This window comes from Falco biarmicus, chromosome 3 (genome assembly GCF_023638135.1).
Source record: "Falco biarmicus isolate bFalBia1 chromosome 3, bFalBia1.pri, whole genome shotgun sequence".
Lineage (NCBI taxonomy): Eukaryota > Metazoa > Chordata > Aves > Falconiformes > Falconidae > Falco > Falco biarmicus.
The window spans coordinates 68693311-68708481 of NC_079290.1; the positions used below are offsets into that span (position 1 = coordinate 68693311).

General features: G+C 34.8%; 1 protein-coding gene across 1 annotated transcript in view; it reads left to right on the top strand.

The window, feature by feature from the left end:
• Positions 1-15171, top strand: part of ZNF407 (zinc finger protein 407) — a 344394-nt gene that overhangs the window by 242763 nt on the left and 86460 nt on the right. Inside the window, exon 8 of the mRNA XM_056330335.1 lies at positions 1189-1367. Coding sequence (XP_056186310.1) covers positions 1189-1367 — 179 coding nt within the window. The remainder of the gene's footprint in view (positions 1-1188; positions 1368-15171) is intronic.

The window sequence follows — 15171 nt, forward strand, 5'->3', positions numbered from 1 at the left end:
CCGTAAGGCAGATATCAGCTTTACTATGACCATCTCCAAGGGAGAGACAAGCATTCCAACAGAACTTCAAGCTGCTACTTCCAGTTTATTTTGGGGATCCTTTTTTTAGGTGCCTGTTACTGTGGTGTTTCTAACAGTGACAGGTAAACAATCAGTTGCTCAAAATACTGCTATTTTCTTATTTGAATAATTGTGAAGAAGTATGTATTTATACAGTTTGCTTGAGTGTTTGCACTTTTCTTCAGTTAAACTGAGTTACTGTTCTTAGCTTGATAATAATGTACAGTACTAAGAATGTCTAAAAAAATGTGTACACAGGCTGTTTTGATTCAAGAATAAATGTAACACCTATTTCTGATTGAAATAAATAAAGAAGCAGTATATTTTATATGGGATTCATCACAGACTGAATAACTAGGACATTCCAATGCAAAATAATTTTGGAATGAGACTGCAAAATTTTAAAGCCTAGAAATTCAAAATCACTGTCATATCATGGATCTGCGGATAAAAGACGTGAAATTTTTTCTAGTCACTTTTTTCAGAAATATCATTAGAAAAAAATATTTGAAATGTATAAAACTAGTATTACACGTGTGCTGACCTTTATGCATGGAAACTCCACTGCTTCCACAAAAGCTGAGTTTAAGATACGAATCAGAATTTGTGTGTATTTTTTAAAAGGTATGAACTTGAAGAACTCAGTTCTGTCTTCTAGGAACATTTCATATGGTGAGATGAGAGTTGATGAAATATCTTACAAAAATCATTCACAGCAACTCCTATGGAATCTAGGAACTGTGCAGGAAAAGTTCGTGAGAGCTCCATTAGGAAAGTTATTGGCATCTGGGCATTTCAGTTTTGCAAAGTTAAAGACTTTTACTTAATTTCTGTCCATCACTGACTACCATCAAGAAAAACAAAAATAATACTTCTGCAAATGTAAAAAATTGTTCATTTTTAAGTGCTTCTGGTTCAGATGTATTGCTCAGTTAAGCTGAAAGAGCTTTGGGAGCCTTCATGCAAAGGACAACATTTATGCAAAACCTAAGAGGATGCAAAAATTGGGCAGATAGTGAAAAATGAGTAATGACTACTCATTTTCTGTTGTAACACTAGGTTTTATTTGAACAACCAGTAGGGAATAAATTCCTATATAACTTATTTCCTTTTTTCATTGCTTTTTAGGTCTAACTGTGCTGAAAATATCCGTAAACATATCTTGCATACAGGAAAGCATGAAGGAGTGAAAATGTATAACTGTCCTAAATGTCACTATGGAACCAATATCCCAGTGGAGTTTCGTAACCACTTGAAAGAACTACACCCAGACATCGAAAATCCTGATCTGGCATACTTGCATGCAGGTAAGGTCATTCTTCCCTTTGCTTACAAATTCTTCTCTATTCTATATGAGCATGCTTAAGGGATTGTGGTAAGAAAGCTAGCTTTTACGTTATCATTTATTCTGAAGAAGAACATGATTTTAAAATGGGCTTAGTTCTCTTCAGGTTTGCACAAGGGATGAAGGTTATTCATTAAGCACTGAAATCCATTCATGTTTCACAAGCAAAGCTTTCAGTTCAATACCTAAACATCAGAAATGTGTGCTATTTAGACGCCTCACTTTGAAATCTAGTTGAACTTTCTTAGGGAAATATTTTTTTAACATTTGTTTTAAATCTCTCTACCCACTCTATTCGCCCATGAACAGAAAACCAAAATTCCTTAGGAAATACAGTGGTAAATTAATGTACCAATTTAAAAATTCTTAGATTTCATTACAAAAAAGCTTGTTTAGGAACAAGATTTTTGTTTGGTTGATTGGTTTTGGTTTTTTATTAGAGATTCTACAAGTCACAGTAGAAGGCAGAATTTTAATGGGAGCATCAAGTTAGAAGAACAGTAAATTCAATGGCAAGAGGTTAGGAGAAAAAATACAAAATTAGGCTGGAGCTTGAATTAAATGTGGTCTTAACTCACATTTAAGGCAGATAACTTAGACATCACTGGGCGGGAAGACAAGTCAGAGCAGTGGGAAAAAAGAACAGATGGCGAGAAGAAAGAGTTGGGGAATCCAGAGGAGTAAGAAGCTATGGGGGCCAAATTCTCCCTAAGATGCAAATTAATCTTCCATTGAAGTACTACTATTAGTACTGCTGTGTCAGATTTGAATTTTCTTTTGTAAGGAATTGATGTAATAATTTTTGAGACCTTCATATCTATAAAAAAACACAACCCAGAGAGCTTTCATTCAGCTCTGTGCAGCACATACACTCAAGTTATTTTAAAACCTCTCAGTCTTCTCAAAATGACCGCTTGCTTTCCTGACTAGAGGCAGTGGATTATTTGTACCATATATTTCTATTTGCCAAGTATTCCACTTCATTTTGGAACCAATCATCATGTCATGTCAGCATATGGTGGATAATATCTGGATGTGCAAACAAAATGCCAGTTGGCGGAATACCAGTTTCAAAATAGGTCAGAAAACTGATCACATTTCACTGTACTTCTCACGGAAGTGAATGAGTATTCAACTCAGAGCTTAAATCCAGACACTGTTGGATTTTTTACTACAATAATCCCACTTAAAATAATATGAAAAATTAAAATGATTTCAGTAGACAGATATACAGACATAACACAGATAGCTGTAGCACTGGTAGAATCACTAATGTTTATCTAAAATTACAAATTCTGTGTAAGTTTTCATGTTCAAGACTATATCTAGGTAAATTAATTGCTCACTGTGGCGTGCTGTGGTTAAAACTATTCAACTTGCTTGGTCTGGGCAACATAGGAAAACTGTCATCAATGCATTGTATGCTAACAATACCTATTTTCTGTACATTCATTCTTGTGTTGTAGAAATGCCCTTGCACTGAACAGGGTACTGTATGTACAAACATATTACTACTCGCAAGAACAGGTTGTCACCTAATTATTGCCAGGCTAGCCTAGAGTTGGTATACAACAAAAGTGTTAAAAGATTGTTTGCATAATCCCATTGCTAAAAGGGTGATACTGTATTTTCCTTTCAGGAAGAAACACTGTTAAAGCAGGATCTGGGCAATAGTTGTGCATTCACATCAGAGTTAAATTAAAGGGGTTTTCATTTCTTGATTTCAATCCATTTCTGACTGCTGGACATCTGAGAGTTAAAGGTTTTAGAGAAGATTTTGAGGAACGACGGGATCACTCTTGTGCCCTCACTAACATTCCTTATCAAAATAAGATTTGTTCTATGTCTGATTCGTGGTTACTGATGACTTATTGGTCATTGGCTGCACCCACAGAGAATCCACAACATGACATAGAACCCTTTAGGCTGATAGGAGTATGAAGGTGTCACACAAGATTGATTTTTTTTAACTTAAACGTATTTGTCTGTCTTTTGTGTTCTAATACTGCTTTGTAATGGGAAAGCCAGCCTCTTCACTTCTCTGAGCAGAATAGAAATAGAGTCTCATCACTGGCAAAGAGAGGGATGCCGACTCAAACCGCTTTGCAGGACCAGTTAGAAACTGCCTCGCCACAGCCCACGAAGAATGGAGCTGTGCGGTACCTTTAGGATGTGGCTGGAAGTAAAAATCAAATCTGTTTCTTGTTTATGAAATTAAGTTTATTGGTTGGATTTATAATTCAAAGTTAATGCTTTAATACTAATTTCTGCTTAACTTTCTTTAGCAACTACTGTACAGCTTTATGGGGTCAGTGACAGTAAAGAGCTTGAAGAAGCTGCCTTTCTAAGGGAGAGGCTGTGAAAGGTGGAAAGCAGAGCAAGTTAGCTTGTACATGAGTAAGGATGATACTGTAATTGATAGGTGATATCACTTTCTGTTCTCCATCTTTGAAATCCTGTATAGTGTGAGGAACTGATATATGGGAATGCCAAAAAAATCCAGGTCTTCAGACTTCCTTTCCTCTTTTTGCTATAGACTGTCATAGAGGGAGATATGTAACTATACAACTATATTCCTTATAAACCTTATGTAGTACCATTATATATTTTAAAACAATAACAATCTAGAGAATGCTTTTTGGTTTAACTTTTAAAATTTTCTGCATTTGAGCAGCAGGCCTTCAATGCACACAAAGCAACAGAGATACATGCATCTGCACATAAAATTACGGATTTACTAGATTATACTTCCAATACCAATTTATGCATTTAACCTCTAATTTTTAAATAAAACATCAAATCTGTTTTTGAAATGGCATTTTGTGTTGTTCTGTAAGAGATATATGCCTGTTTCTTGATATTCTCTGACCCATTTTCTCAAGGTCCATGTTGAAATGGAAATTTTGTTGGAAAAAAAGCCATAAATCCAGTGATTGTTGATTATCCACAATACTAATTTTTTCTAAAAAAAAAGTCATATTTAAGATACCAATTGATTTTATACCTGTTCTAGAACAGAAGTGGGCTTACTAGCAAGCTCAGAAATCATGCAGTTAATATTTTAGTCATGGCAATTCGGTTCCAATGGAAGCTATTCATATTATTCTTGTTATCAATGCACAAATCTGAAAATTTGTCATTACAAATGGGAAATTAATATGAGTAAATTTTCATATCATGTTGATGACTATAATTCTAGTGATTTTTTTTTTAAATGTGATTATTTGATAAAGGAATTTTTTCTGAATTGTTTACTGTGGGTTTGTCTGTATGGCAAGTAGCAAAGTAAGGTGAAAAAATCTTTGGACTGATTCTTGTATGCATTATGTTTCCAAGAGTCTTGGATATGTTTTTCCTTCCATTTGACTGAGCCTAAATACTTTGACAAGTGGGACAAGGGAAGGGCCCGTACCTGTGGTAGAACTTGTAGGGGATCAGTATTCCAGCTGGCTTTCTCAAAGCTTTGTCTGCTTTGGAGCAGCATCACTTGGTAGTGATAATGTTCATCATTTAGAAGTTCTTGTTTTATAAGCATTGTGATACTATTATGATGCATTATGTATATCCAGAGAGCATTAATATCTATGGCTTGATGTCTCCATTATTCCAGTAGCTGCAGAGACCATGGTATCTCACTGTGTGCATAGTAGTCTTCTGTCGATACTAAACTGGCTGTAAGTAAAAAGCCTCTTCAGAGAGAAGAGTAGCAGTTTGCTCATTATTGGTTTTGTGATCATATTGAAAGTTAAGGAATTACATTGGGAGGTTTTTTCTGTATTGTTCTTTCTGTGCTGCACTTTTACAAGTGATCATGATCTGCAAGAATGAATGCTGCTCTAGGAAACCAGAATAACACAGTTTTTCGCTGAGCGACTGATAGTGGGCTTGCTCTCGGTCTGAGTTTCCTCATGTGCAAAAGAGGTGCAATGCTTACATAGTGTGAGTCACAAAGCTTTTGCTTGAAAATGCTTCACAACAGTCAGCTATGAGGTTAGGGAACTGCTTAAGGTACTGAAAGAAGATTTGGAGATGTTTTACTTTAGAATCAGCAGTCATACAAAACCTTTCTTGGAAGTCTTTTCTTTTTAAAATAAAAAAAAAAATCAGGGAAGGCAGATCAATTCGTTGTACTCTGTTTTTTCTTTGAAAGTAATGCTATGCTTGCAAAGCACTCAACTTAAGCCAGTGTGCTCTGAGAGTCTGACACCCTGGGCACTGTGAGCAGGGGTGGAGGATCACTTACTCCTAAAGATCCTGACAACTGAAAGCATGAGCAGCTTCCCCTCGCTGCACAGATGTGTTGTGGGGAATGCTTGGAAGTACAGCTTTGTGTGTCTTTGCATCTGTGAAAATTATAGGTGCCTCTGGGGTTGGGCATCCACTGAACAAAGATCGTGACGATCATGTTTTGGCAGTTGGCTGCCTACATGGTGATTGAACGCTTAGTGCTCATGAAGAGTTACATAATTCATGACCAAAATGATAGATAGGTACTTGATTATAGTGTATGAGTTGTTTCACAGTGAGAAAATATCAGACATGAACTACTCTTAATCTAGCTGAGAAAAGCCTAAGAAAAATCAGTTACTGAAAACGGAGTCAGACAAATTGAAATGAGAAGGTGCAAACACTTAAATATAAGGTCGATTTTGCTCTAGCAACAACTAGCAGAAAAAATTATCCCTGTTCCATTCCTTTGAGCCTTGACAAGACTGGATGTGTTTCTGCAAGATAGGTTTCAGGAGGGCCCAAGGTTGCTGGGTTCACTGCAAAACTAATTAAGTAGTATTTAAGGGTCTTTGATATACCAGAAGCCAGACTATTATCTAATAGTCCTTTCTGCTCTTAAATCTTAAAACCGTGTTAATCTACAGCCTGTCAGTAAAGGTTGTGTTTGTGAATCTAAAGTGCTTAGGTGTTGTGATAGCAAAGGGATAGTTGAGGAGACACGTAAGTCCCCCAAAGTGTTCTTTCTCATAGAGATGACATTCCCATACGTGGCGCTAAATTCTTCCTCTCTTTGAGCCTGGAGTACCTGTGCCTCGGTAGAAATACACTTGCTTAAATAAGTTTCCTTCTAGTATAAAATATGTCAGCGCATTTATTTATTTAAGGTGTTTGAAGAATCCTTATGAATTTCTGCTCTTTTGGTTGGCAGTTCCCTTAGTGGTTTTTTTGGCTCCTGACATCTGCAATCGATGAAAAGACAGTACTATTAATCATCTGTTCATTAAGCCAGGCCCACATCCTGCTCTTTTCTTTTTTAGATTAGGGGAACAGAGTTAGGGGATGGTTTAGTTCCTTCCAGAGAGCAGTGAAAATGAGAAAAGTTTACTGCAGTGTCTCTTTTATGCATGATTGAAAATTATTTTTCCAAACTTTTTAAAGTGCACTTTTCAAAAGGCTGTGATCTACAGGTTTCTCTGGCAAAAGCTAAAGAAACTGAAAAACAAGGCTGGACTAGCAACCCACAACATGATTACATCATCAACAGGGGACACAATTGTGATGCTATCGGTTGTAACAGTTGCAATATTCATGAATGGAATTCTGAAAGTTCAAATAGTTAATACCAAATAAAATTGTGATCTTTATCCCACTTGACAGCTACATTTATCAATTTATTAAGAGAAAAAATTGATTGCTAAAAGTTATGGTGTGATCTATTATGTGATTTTTATCAAGGTATAACTGTATTACCAAGTGGAAACTGCAGACTTATTCAGAATGTGAATTGGACACACATAACCTGATAATACAGCAATTATAAGAGTATCCTACTGCTTTTCTACTTTTAAATATTTCTTTTTTTTTCCTCTTGTCCTTTCTTTTGCTTTTTCTCTTTAATAGAAAATATAAAGTTGAAAAAAATAGGAAAAATAAATTAATAAAAACCTGTTTATTCTTATACTCTCTCAGTTCTCCAGAAATATAAAATTATTGAATGCAATTTATCAATGAAATAATGGAAGTACAAGTCAGTTGAGTACCTATGCAAACTTGTTTCATACCTTAAGTAAAGCCTCCAAAGAATGGGTGCATAGTTTTGTTTGCAAGCATATTGAACTTTGTTCTTGGAATTGTTATGTTCTTAATCTTTATCACTGTTTAAATAAAATACTTTACATGTTGCAATTTGTAACAATATTGAAAAATTGTCATTGCTAGATATAAGCAAATCAGATAGAAGCTTTTACAGTATCAGAATATTGCTTGGGTTTCTAGTCAGATAAAACATTATTTTTGATGGCTGGTATACTTATAAAAAAAAAAAAAAAAGGCAGCAGCAGCTCTGCTTCAAACAGGTTTGCTCTTGTCATAGCTATTAGTGCCAGTCTTTCAATAGCATGTCATGTAGATTGGCAGACACTCCCTTTCCTCTTTTGTGAAGAATAATAATTTTAGTGTGTGCTTGAAATAAAAACCTAGTATAAATGATTTTCTGTTTGTAAAGGAGAAAGCTAGATTTTTATAACCTATGTAGATTATGTATTATTGTGTTTCAGGAAAAAATAATCTACATTTTAAGAATACCTAAAGCCTAAGTAATTTGATTATTTTTATAAATGTTTACTATTAGAAGGGTTTGTATGACTAGAGAACTTCCATAACCAGTGTCTTTATCTGGGTGGTCATCACAGTAGAATAGGTTCTTTCCAGGTAGCAAGTGAAGTAGAAAGGAAAGGGAATTAAAAAAAAAAAAAAAAAAAGAGAGAGAGAGAGAGAAAAAAAGAAAGAAAGAAAGAAAATTAAGGTCATGAAAGTATTTTATTCTTTTTTTCTAGTATGTAGCTTTTGCTGCTGCTGTTGAAGAGCTTAGGGACTTCTTTCATAGTCCCTTAGTTGCTTTCCCTGAACAGTCAGCGTATACTGCTTCTGAATGACATGAAAGAAGGTGTTGAAATATTTTGATGCAAATATTACTTCATCTAACATGCAAACCCCACCACTATTAATATTAGTTATAATCTATAAGCTGATGATATCCTCAGATAAGACTGAAATACATGAATTTCACTAAGGAAAAAAAAAAACATTCAGAATATCATTTTAAAGGAAAAGGAAAATATTGCCTAGACCAAAGTCTGCAGCATCCCTCTGTTCAGTAGGGGTATAATATCTGTCATGTTGTGTCCCATTTTTCCATCAGATAGCTGACAATAAGGTGCAGGGCCATCACACAAGTGGTTTTCATGTTGTGTGTATAGCACCAATGGTATTTGTAGTCACGGTCCTGCATTCTCCTTAATGCCTTTCTACCCACAGCCCACTGCTCTGAGGATTTCCTTTCTGAAGAGCTACCCAAGCTTGTCACAGGGCTACTAATTCTTTATGGGGTGAGCTTTAACTCCTGAGCAACTTGGATCTCTTTGCTTGTGTTAGGGTGTTGGCATGCATCTGCTTTCCTGTCATTCCTCCCTGTGGCATCCTGGTTTCCAAGACAGGGAACCATTTGGCCACACTGGCCAATACAGAAGCCCTCATAATTTTTGAAATTTTCTGTTGAGCCTGAATGCCCACCTTGCATCTGCCCTCAAAACACTCTCAGGCGGGCATATGCTTTGCAAATTTCTTGCACTGTGCTGGTAGCCACATGCCAGATCCCTGCTGGTGTTCACAAAGACCGTTGCCTCTGCAAGGATGTCAGGTTCACTGATGAAAAGAAGGTAATCTTAGTCCAAGCTATTATTTCATTACACTAATAGATAAAATATCCTTCATGAAGAACAAGACATATTATTGCCTATTTGGTGCTAAAAATAGGATATCCTAACATAAAACTTTTAAAGCAAGGCTGAAATATTAAAGTACAGAAGTAGAAGAAAGCGCTTAAGGCACGACAGCCATCTAGAAAGACAAAAATATGTAATTCTGCTAGAAAATACATATATGCATAATAGTATATGGTAAATGTAAATAATAAAAGGAAATATTAGTATTCAGATATCAATGTATTGAAATTCTGAGAGAAACACCAAAAAATGGGATATCAGAGTAATCAAAAAAACTTTTCAAATGAACCAAAAAAAGAAATTAACCTTACAGAAGTAATAAAAAATAAAGGTATATAGTGCATGGGAGTAATTCAGGATATTTTAATGTGGAGATTGTCGTATACTCTGAATGTTTAAATTGCTTTCCTGTTAGGAGAAGCTCTTTTAAGAGTAGACCTCTTAGTGTATCATCTAGGGAAGTTATGTTGAAGTCTTAAGAAATATAAAGCTCTTAATTTATTTTTTTATTATTAATGTAAAGGGTAAGATGCAACTTGAAGAAGAATATGAAAATATTGATTATAATGTGTTGTGAATTTTTAACATATATAACATGAAGCATAAATATTTTGTATTTTATATGTGTTGTATAAGATGTTTATATTATATAAACATTTGAAATATACATTGTTGATATATAAATAATTTTCTGTAACTTTTATTTCTATAAAATTATAAAAAGTGAATATTTGTAAATAAACACAAATAGTAAATGTCACAGTGGTAGTATCCCAGTTATGAACAAATTATTTAATTAGTTGGAGATTTGAAATAACAGGACTTTCAAGCCCTGGGGGCGCTGTATTTCATTGTAACCACATAGTAGAGTGTATCTTGCCTACAAAATGCCACCACCTCTTGGCCTCTTTCTCTGTGGCTGTATATTATTTAGAGGACACTTTAGATTTTCTCTTCCTGTGAGATACTACCAACATCTCAACAATGTGCACTGAAAGAGTGTACTCTTGACAAATAACTTAAAATGATTAACATCTGTAAATCTGCTTTGATTTGCTTGCAAGTCATTGTCTGAATTTTCTTTCTTTTTTTTTTTTTTTAATGTACACAAAAGAGTTATTTGCTTGTTACACAGAATTTGGTTACTACACAGAATGACGTAAATATTAGCAAATAATTCCAGAATCAGAAACGTGGTGAAACAAATGTGGATGATGTTAGATATGGAAGGATTAAATGAAGTGTTAGTTGAGTGCTCAGTGCTTTACTAGTTTGGGTCATGAGTGAGGAGAAAAGCCCTCAGCAATAATTGCTACAATCAATCACAAATCATTGGTATTCCATGCTGATTTTAAAACTTTTTGGGGGGCTTTCTTTTTGTTTGCTTTCATTGATCCAATGTATGCTGCACTGACTTTCCATTAATTTCTTGATGTGGCATCGTGGATCTTGACCTTTTGTAAGTAGGGTGCCATGTCTATCTGATACGCGTGTTCTTTTGTACTTCTAATTTCCATTTTACTTCCAATAGTTCTTCATAATTTTTCCCATCTTTTCATTTACTAGATCTTTGGTACCTTTCAAATGCTAAATGCTGTCCCATATATCCTTAGTAACCATGCTGGATTTTTCTGTCCTTTTTAATATTTAGGTTTTATTGGATGAATGTAGATTGCACCTTCTCTAACTGTACCTTAAATAATTGCCACTTAAGGGAATTAAGAAGTACAAGGGAAGGAAAATGCTGACCCATAGACTAAGCAGAAGGAAAAAACGTTCCCACTGGGTCCAATTTCCTAAGAAGGACCATCAGGATAGTGACTAGGACCTGAAATTATGGGCTGAATGACCTCTAAAAAATTATCAGTTCAAAGAGGAGCTTGTCTATAACTGTTTGCACTAAATGAAATGAAGATAGGTAGAAGTCTCACAGAAGAAAGATTGCTTCACTTTCTTGTGAACATATAAGAGTGTAATATGAAACTGTATCTCATATAAATACATCACATGCCAACTGTCTGTATTTCTTGTATCATGTCAAAAAAACATGGAGGCAGATACCATATCTCTCAGCTCCCAGCAGGCCAGTTAGTGGGGAACCCCTTTTTCTAAATGGGAAGATGGAAAGTACATCTTCTGAATTTAAGATATTTTATGCAGGTCTTGCATTTGCTGGAAAGAGTGCATGCTCATCACTATCTAATGTCAAAGAAATGTTTTGTACTAAAGAAACCACTGCAGATTTAATACAGATGTTTTCATTCTCTCAGTCATTACAGTATGATTTTCGTGTAATATTCTCTGACAGTAAAAAGGGACCTTAAAGTGAGTTCCATTTTCATATAAATTGCATAGGAACCTGAGCATTAATGAGTACTTCAGGCTTCAGATAATGCAGATCACTGGTTCAGCCTCCACATGACTGGATGAAAGGCACTGCTGGTTTAAATGAGTGCACTACCAGTGGCTTGGCTGTGGGAAGTACAAGAGACATCCGACATCCAGAGGCAAAATTGCTGGACAGGTTTCTGCAGTGTAGTTAAGGAGAGCCTCTCAGATATTTGGAGGAGAAGATCAATTCCTGTTTGTCACAATCCCTGCTTAAACAACATTTAGGAAACTTTGATTATTGTTGCTGGAAGAGTTTTTCACTAGTGGCTGTTGTATTATAGCTAAAGGAAAGAGTTGGTTGCTATATAGTGTTTGGAAAGATAATGTCTCATGTACGTACAAAAAGGCATTAAGATAACTACCATATTACATACTAAGCTATGTCTCTACCTCTTTTATACCTTTTTAAAATGGTGGTACTTATTCAAACCCTAGGAAGTAGTAGCAGATAACAGTTCTCAGAACAGACTTTATATAAGATTTAAAAGAACTGATCTGCTGTGAAGTAATAGTATGTAGAGGAAACAAAATGAAAGCATCTTTTGATAGCAAGGAAAAAAAAAGATAAATCCCTGATTATCTAGTTATCTCAAGAGACACTGACAGTTTTTAGGCAAACATTTTCAATTTAACATCAATTTTAGATTTGGCATATATATCTGAAATTCAAAACTAGATTTGAAGAATTTGAAGTTGGGGTTTATTAAACAACCAATTGCACACTAAGAAAAATAGTGTCAGTAGTTTTTAGAATGTATGGTCAAAGTGAAATTAAAAAGGAGGAGCCATTGAGAAACATCTAGAATCTTCACATATTAGTGCCTGCCATCACCACACAAAATGCCTGTGGGATAAAGCTACTTCAAGTCAACTACATTTAGCCTCTTCTGCTAAGTATTTATCTATAAATCCTTACGTTTCAATAGTATTCAGTATTATATTATTTGTTGTTGACCCTTTCTTTTGTAATACACGTTCCTCTGAGCAAATTCAACCACTGTCAAAATTGTCAGTAAGACTTGCTGAGCTGCTTGTGCTTCTTTCTACCTGCTCCAGCAAAAATCCTGAAATACAAAGTCAGAAATTTATCAGTGTCTGAAAATCATGAAATCTCAGTTATCTATACTTCAGTACAGCCTTACTTGTATTATAGACCAGGAGGGTTAAGACAGCAGGGGAACGCAATCCTCTCTTCTCTGTTGCAATTGTGTGGGGTTGTTCGTCACGTATGCTGTTTCCTTCAAACTTTTGAGCCATGGAAGTGAGCAACTGAATAAATGTATTTCTCAAAATGTCTTGAGATACAATTTCTAAACAAAATTATAGAAGCCTAGATTTGTAAGGTTATCCAAAAATGGAGTATTTTTGTTAAATAAAGCTATTTCCACAACTGGTGGCTGATGTGCAACAAAAAATTTTCCAAGAGAAAAATCAGAGAGAGGCACCAATTGCAGAAAGATTTGATCATGTTGTACTAGCTGAGTACTCAGTTACACAAAGAGTAAATGGTTATAAGTCGTTATAACCAGTATAACGTTCCTGAGGATCTTGGGAAAGCAGAGAGAACTAGTGATACTTTGATGGAAAGAATAGGACTCCTCATTCTGAAAATACTTAGCTTTGTTGTCATCTTCTCACCAAAAATTAAGAAAATTATTAAGCAGGGGGGGATGCTTTTCCGTAAGGTAACTTAGATTCAAACGTGAAGCAGATTTCAATAGGTGGCTGTGCAGGTGCACAAGTGGCTCACAACGAAAAGATCATCCACTTTGCAATGTCAGTGCCTGTTTTCTGTGGTGAGTCTGCTGTGCAGCGTGTGGAAGTAATGCTGTAACCTGACGTCCCCATTGAGATATGGGACACCTCTAAGCATGTTCAAAGTTTTTCAGTTTTATTTTTATCAGCATGTAGGCTTCGTCTTTGCTTAAACTCGCAGCCTGTTTTTTCTTTCTTTCTTTGATTAACTAGGATTTTCAAAATAAATGCAGATCCTTTTATGTTAGCATTAATAGGTAACCTGAGCTGATTACAGTTATTTTTGCCAATATTTCTTAAAGAAAATCATTGTAGAATTTGCAATCTGATTTCTCCTGATGCTAATTGGCAAAAATAGGTCTCTTGGCTAATGTAGAAGTGCAAATGTTATAGAAAGAAATGGCAAATGTAAAATTATACTTCAGTTTAAGATTTAAATTTTATATTGATAAAGCTTTTACTGCATTTGAATTTAGCTTTCATTAACATAACATAACATAGCATTGCATTATATTTCTCAAAGCAGTTCACTGTTTCTTCAAATACTGCTCTGTACCAGCTACTGAATTCACCTGGCCTATACATTTAAATATTGGTGGAACATCAATATCTGTAGTTTTTGTTAGGTTTTACTAATTTACATCAGTATTTCAGGTACTATGTCTTATTTCTAGGAGGTGGTAATTGTTGCCCATACACCAGTTCTCCACCTGCATGAAAATAGATTTTGGAATCACACATAAGATAATTTCTAATAGACTTTGGCCATATAGGATGAATGGAGCCAAATTATTGTCCTCATTTTTTAAGAATTTCTGAATATGAATAGATCCATATCAGCACTTACCAGTGTTGTTCAAGGATTTACTACAAGATTCTATATTTGAAGAATTCTTAGAACATGTGTCCTAAGCTTTTAAGATACTGTGATAGTTTTTAAGAAGTCTGAGGCATTTTCAAAAGGCCATTTTATCTGACTAACTCATATTTTAATAAAAAATTTCACACGAATTACACATAAATAAACATAATTTCTAACTCTCTGTAAACCAGTAATATGTTATGTAGAAGACATTGCAGTGTTCAGAACAGGGAGAAACAGAAACAACCCATGTTATCAGTCTATATGTTGTTATGTTGAAATGCTGTACCCTGCTACAGTATGTATAGTACACAGCAAGATGTTTTCCAATAATTAAAGGCCTTAGGCTTCTAAGATGCTTAGATCTAAACATGGTTATTTTTACAGTTATACGAAGTAGGAGATAACTTAGATGGCATATTTTCACTTTCCAGTAAACTTTTAATTTTTTGCTTATACTGTTTAGAAATGGAGTTTTAAGTGTATTAGAACTGTTATGAATGTCTTTCATAAAAGTGAGGACTGTGAGCTTCTAAATGATATCGAGAGAGAGGAGGATTTGTCTAATTAGTTAAGTTTTTAATTTTACAACTGGAATAGATATGTCATGAATTTTAAAACTGAATTTATTTCATCTGTGTCATTCTAGCACTCTTATTTTGCCATAGAAATGTTGTATTTTACAAAATATTGTTTCACACATTTCTAAAATATCTGTGATAAATTTATTGTTCTGTAATATCAGGATTTGGTTTAGTTTTTATCATATAGAACCAAAATTTCATTGCCAATTTTTGTATTTAAAGGCTTGTTAATCTGCATTGATTTCTTAGTTTGGTATGGATTCTGAGCTGAAAAATACAGTACATCACCGACTGTTCTATCACCTGACAGCAACTGATAAAGCATCCGTGCAGAAAGTGTCAGAAAAGGTTAATATTTATTGATTTTATGGCGCTACAACCAATGTAGTTTTGCCATCAAAGATGTATGGCCACCAGCAATGGAATCTGTAAAACTGCAGG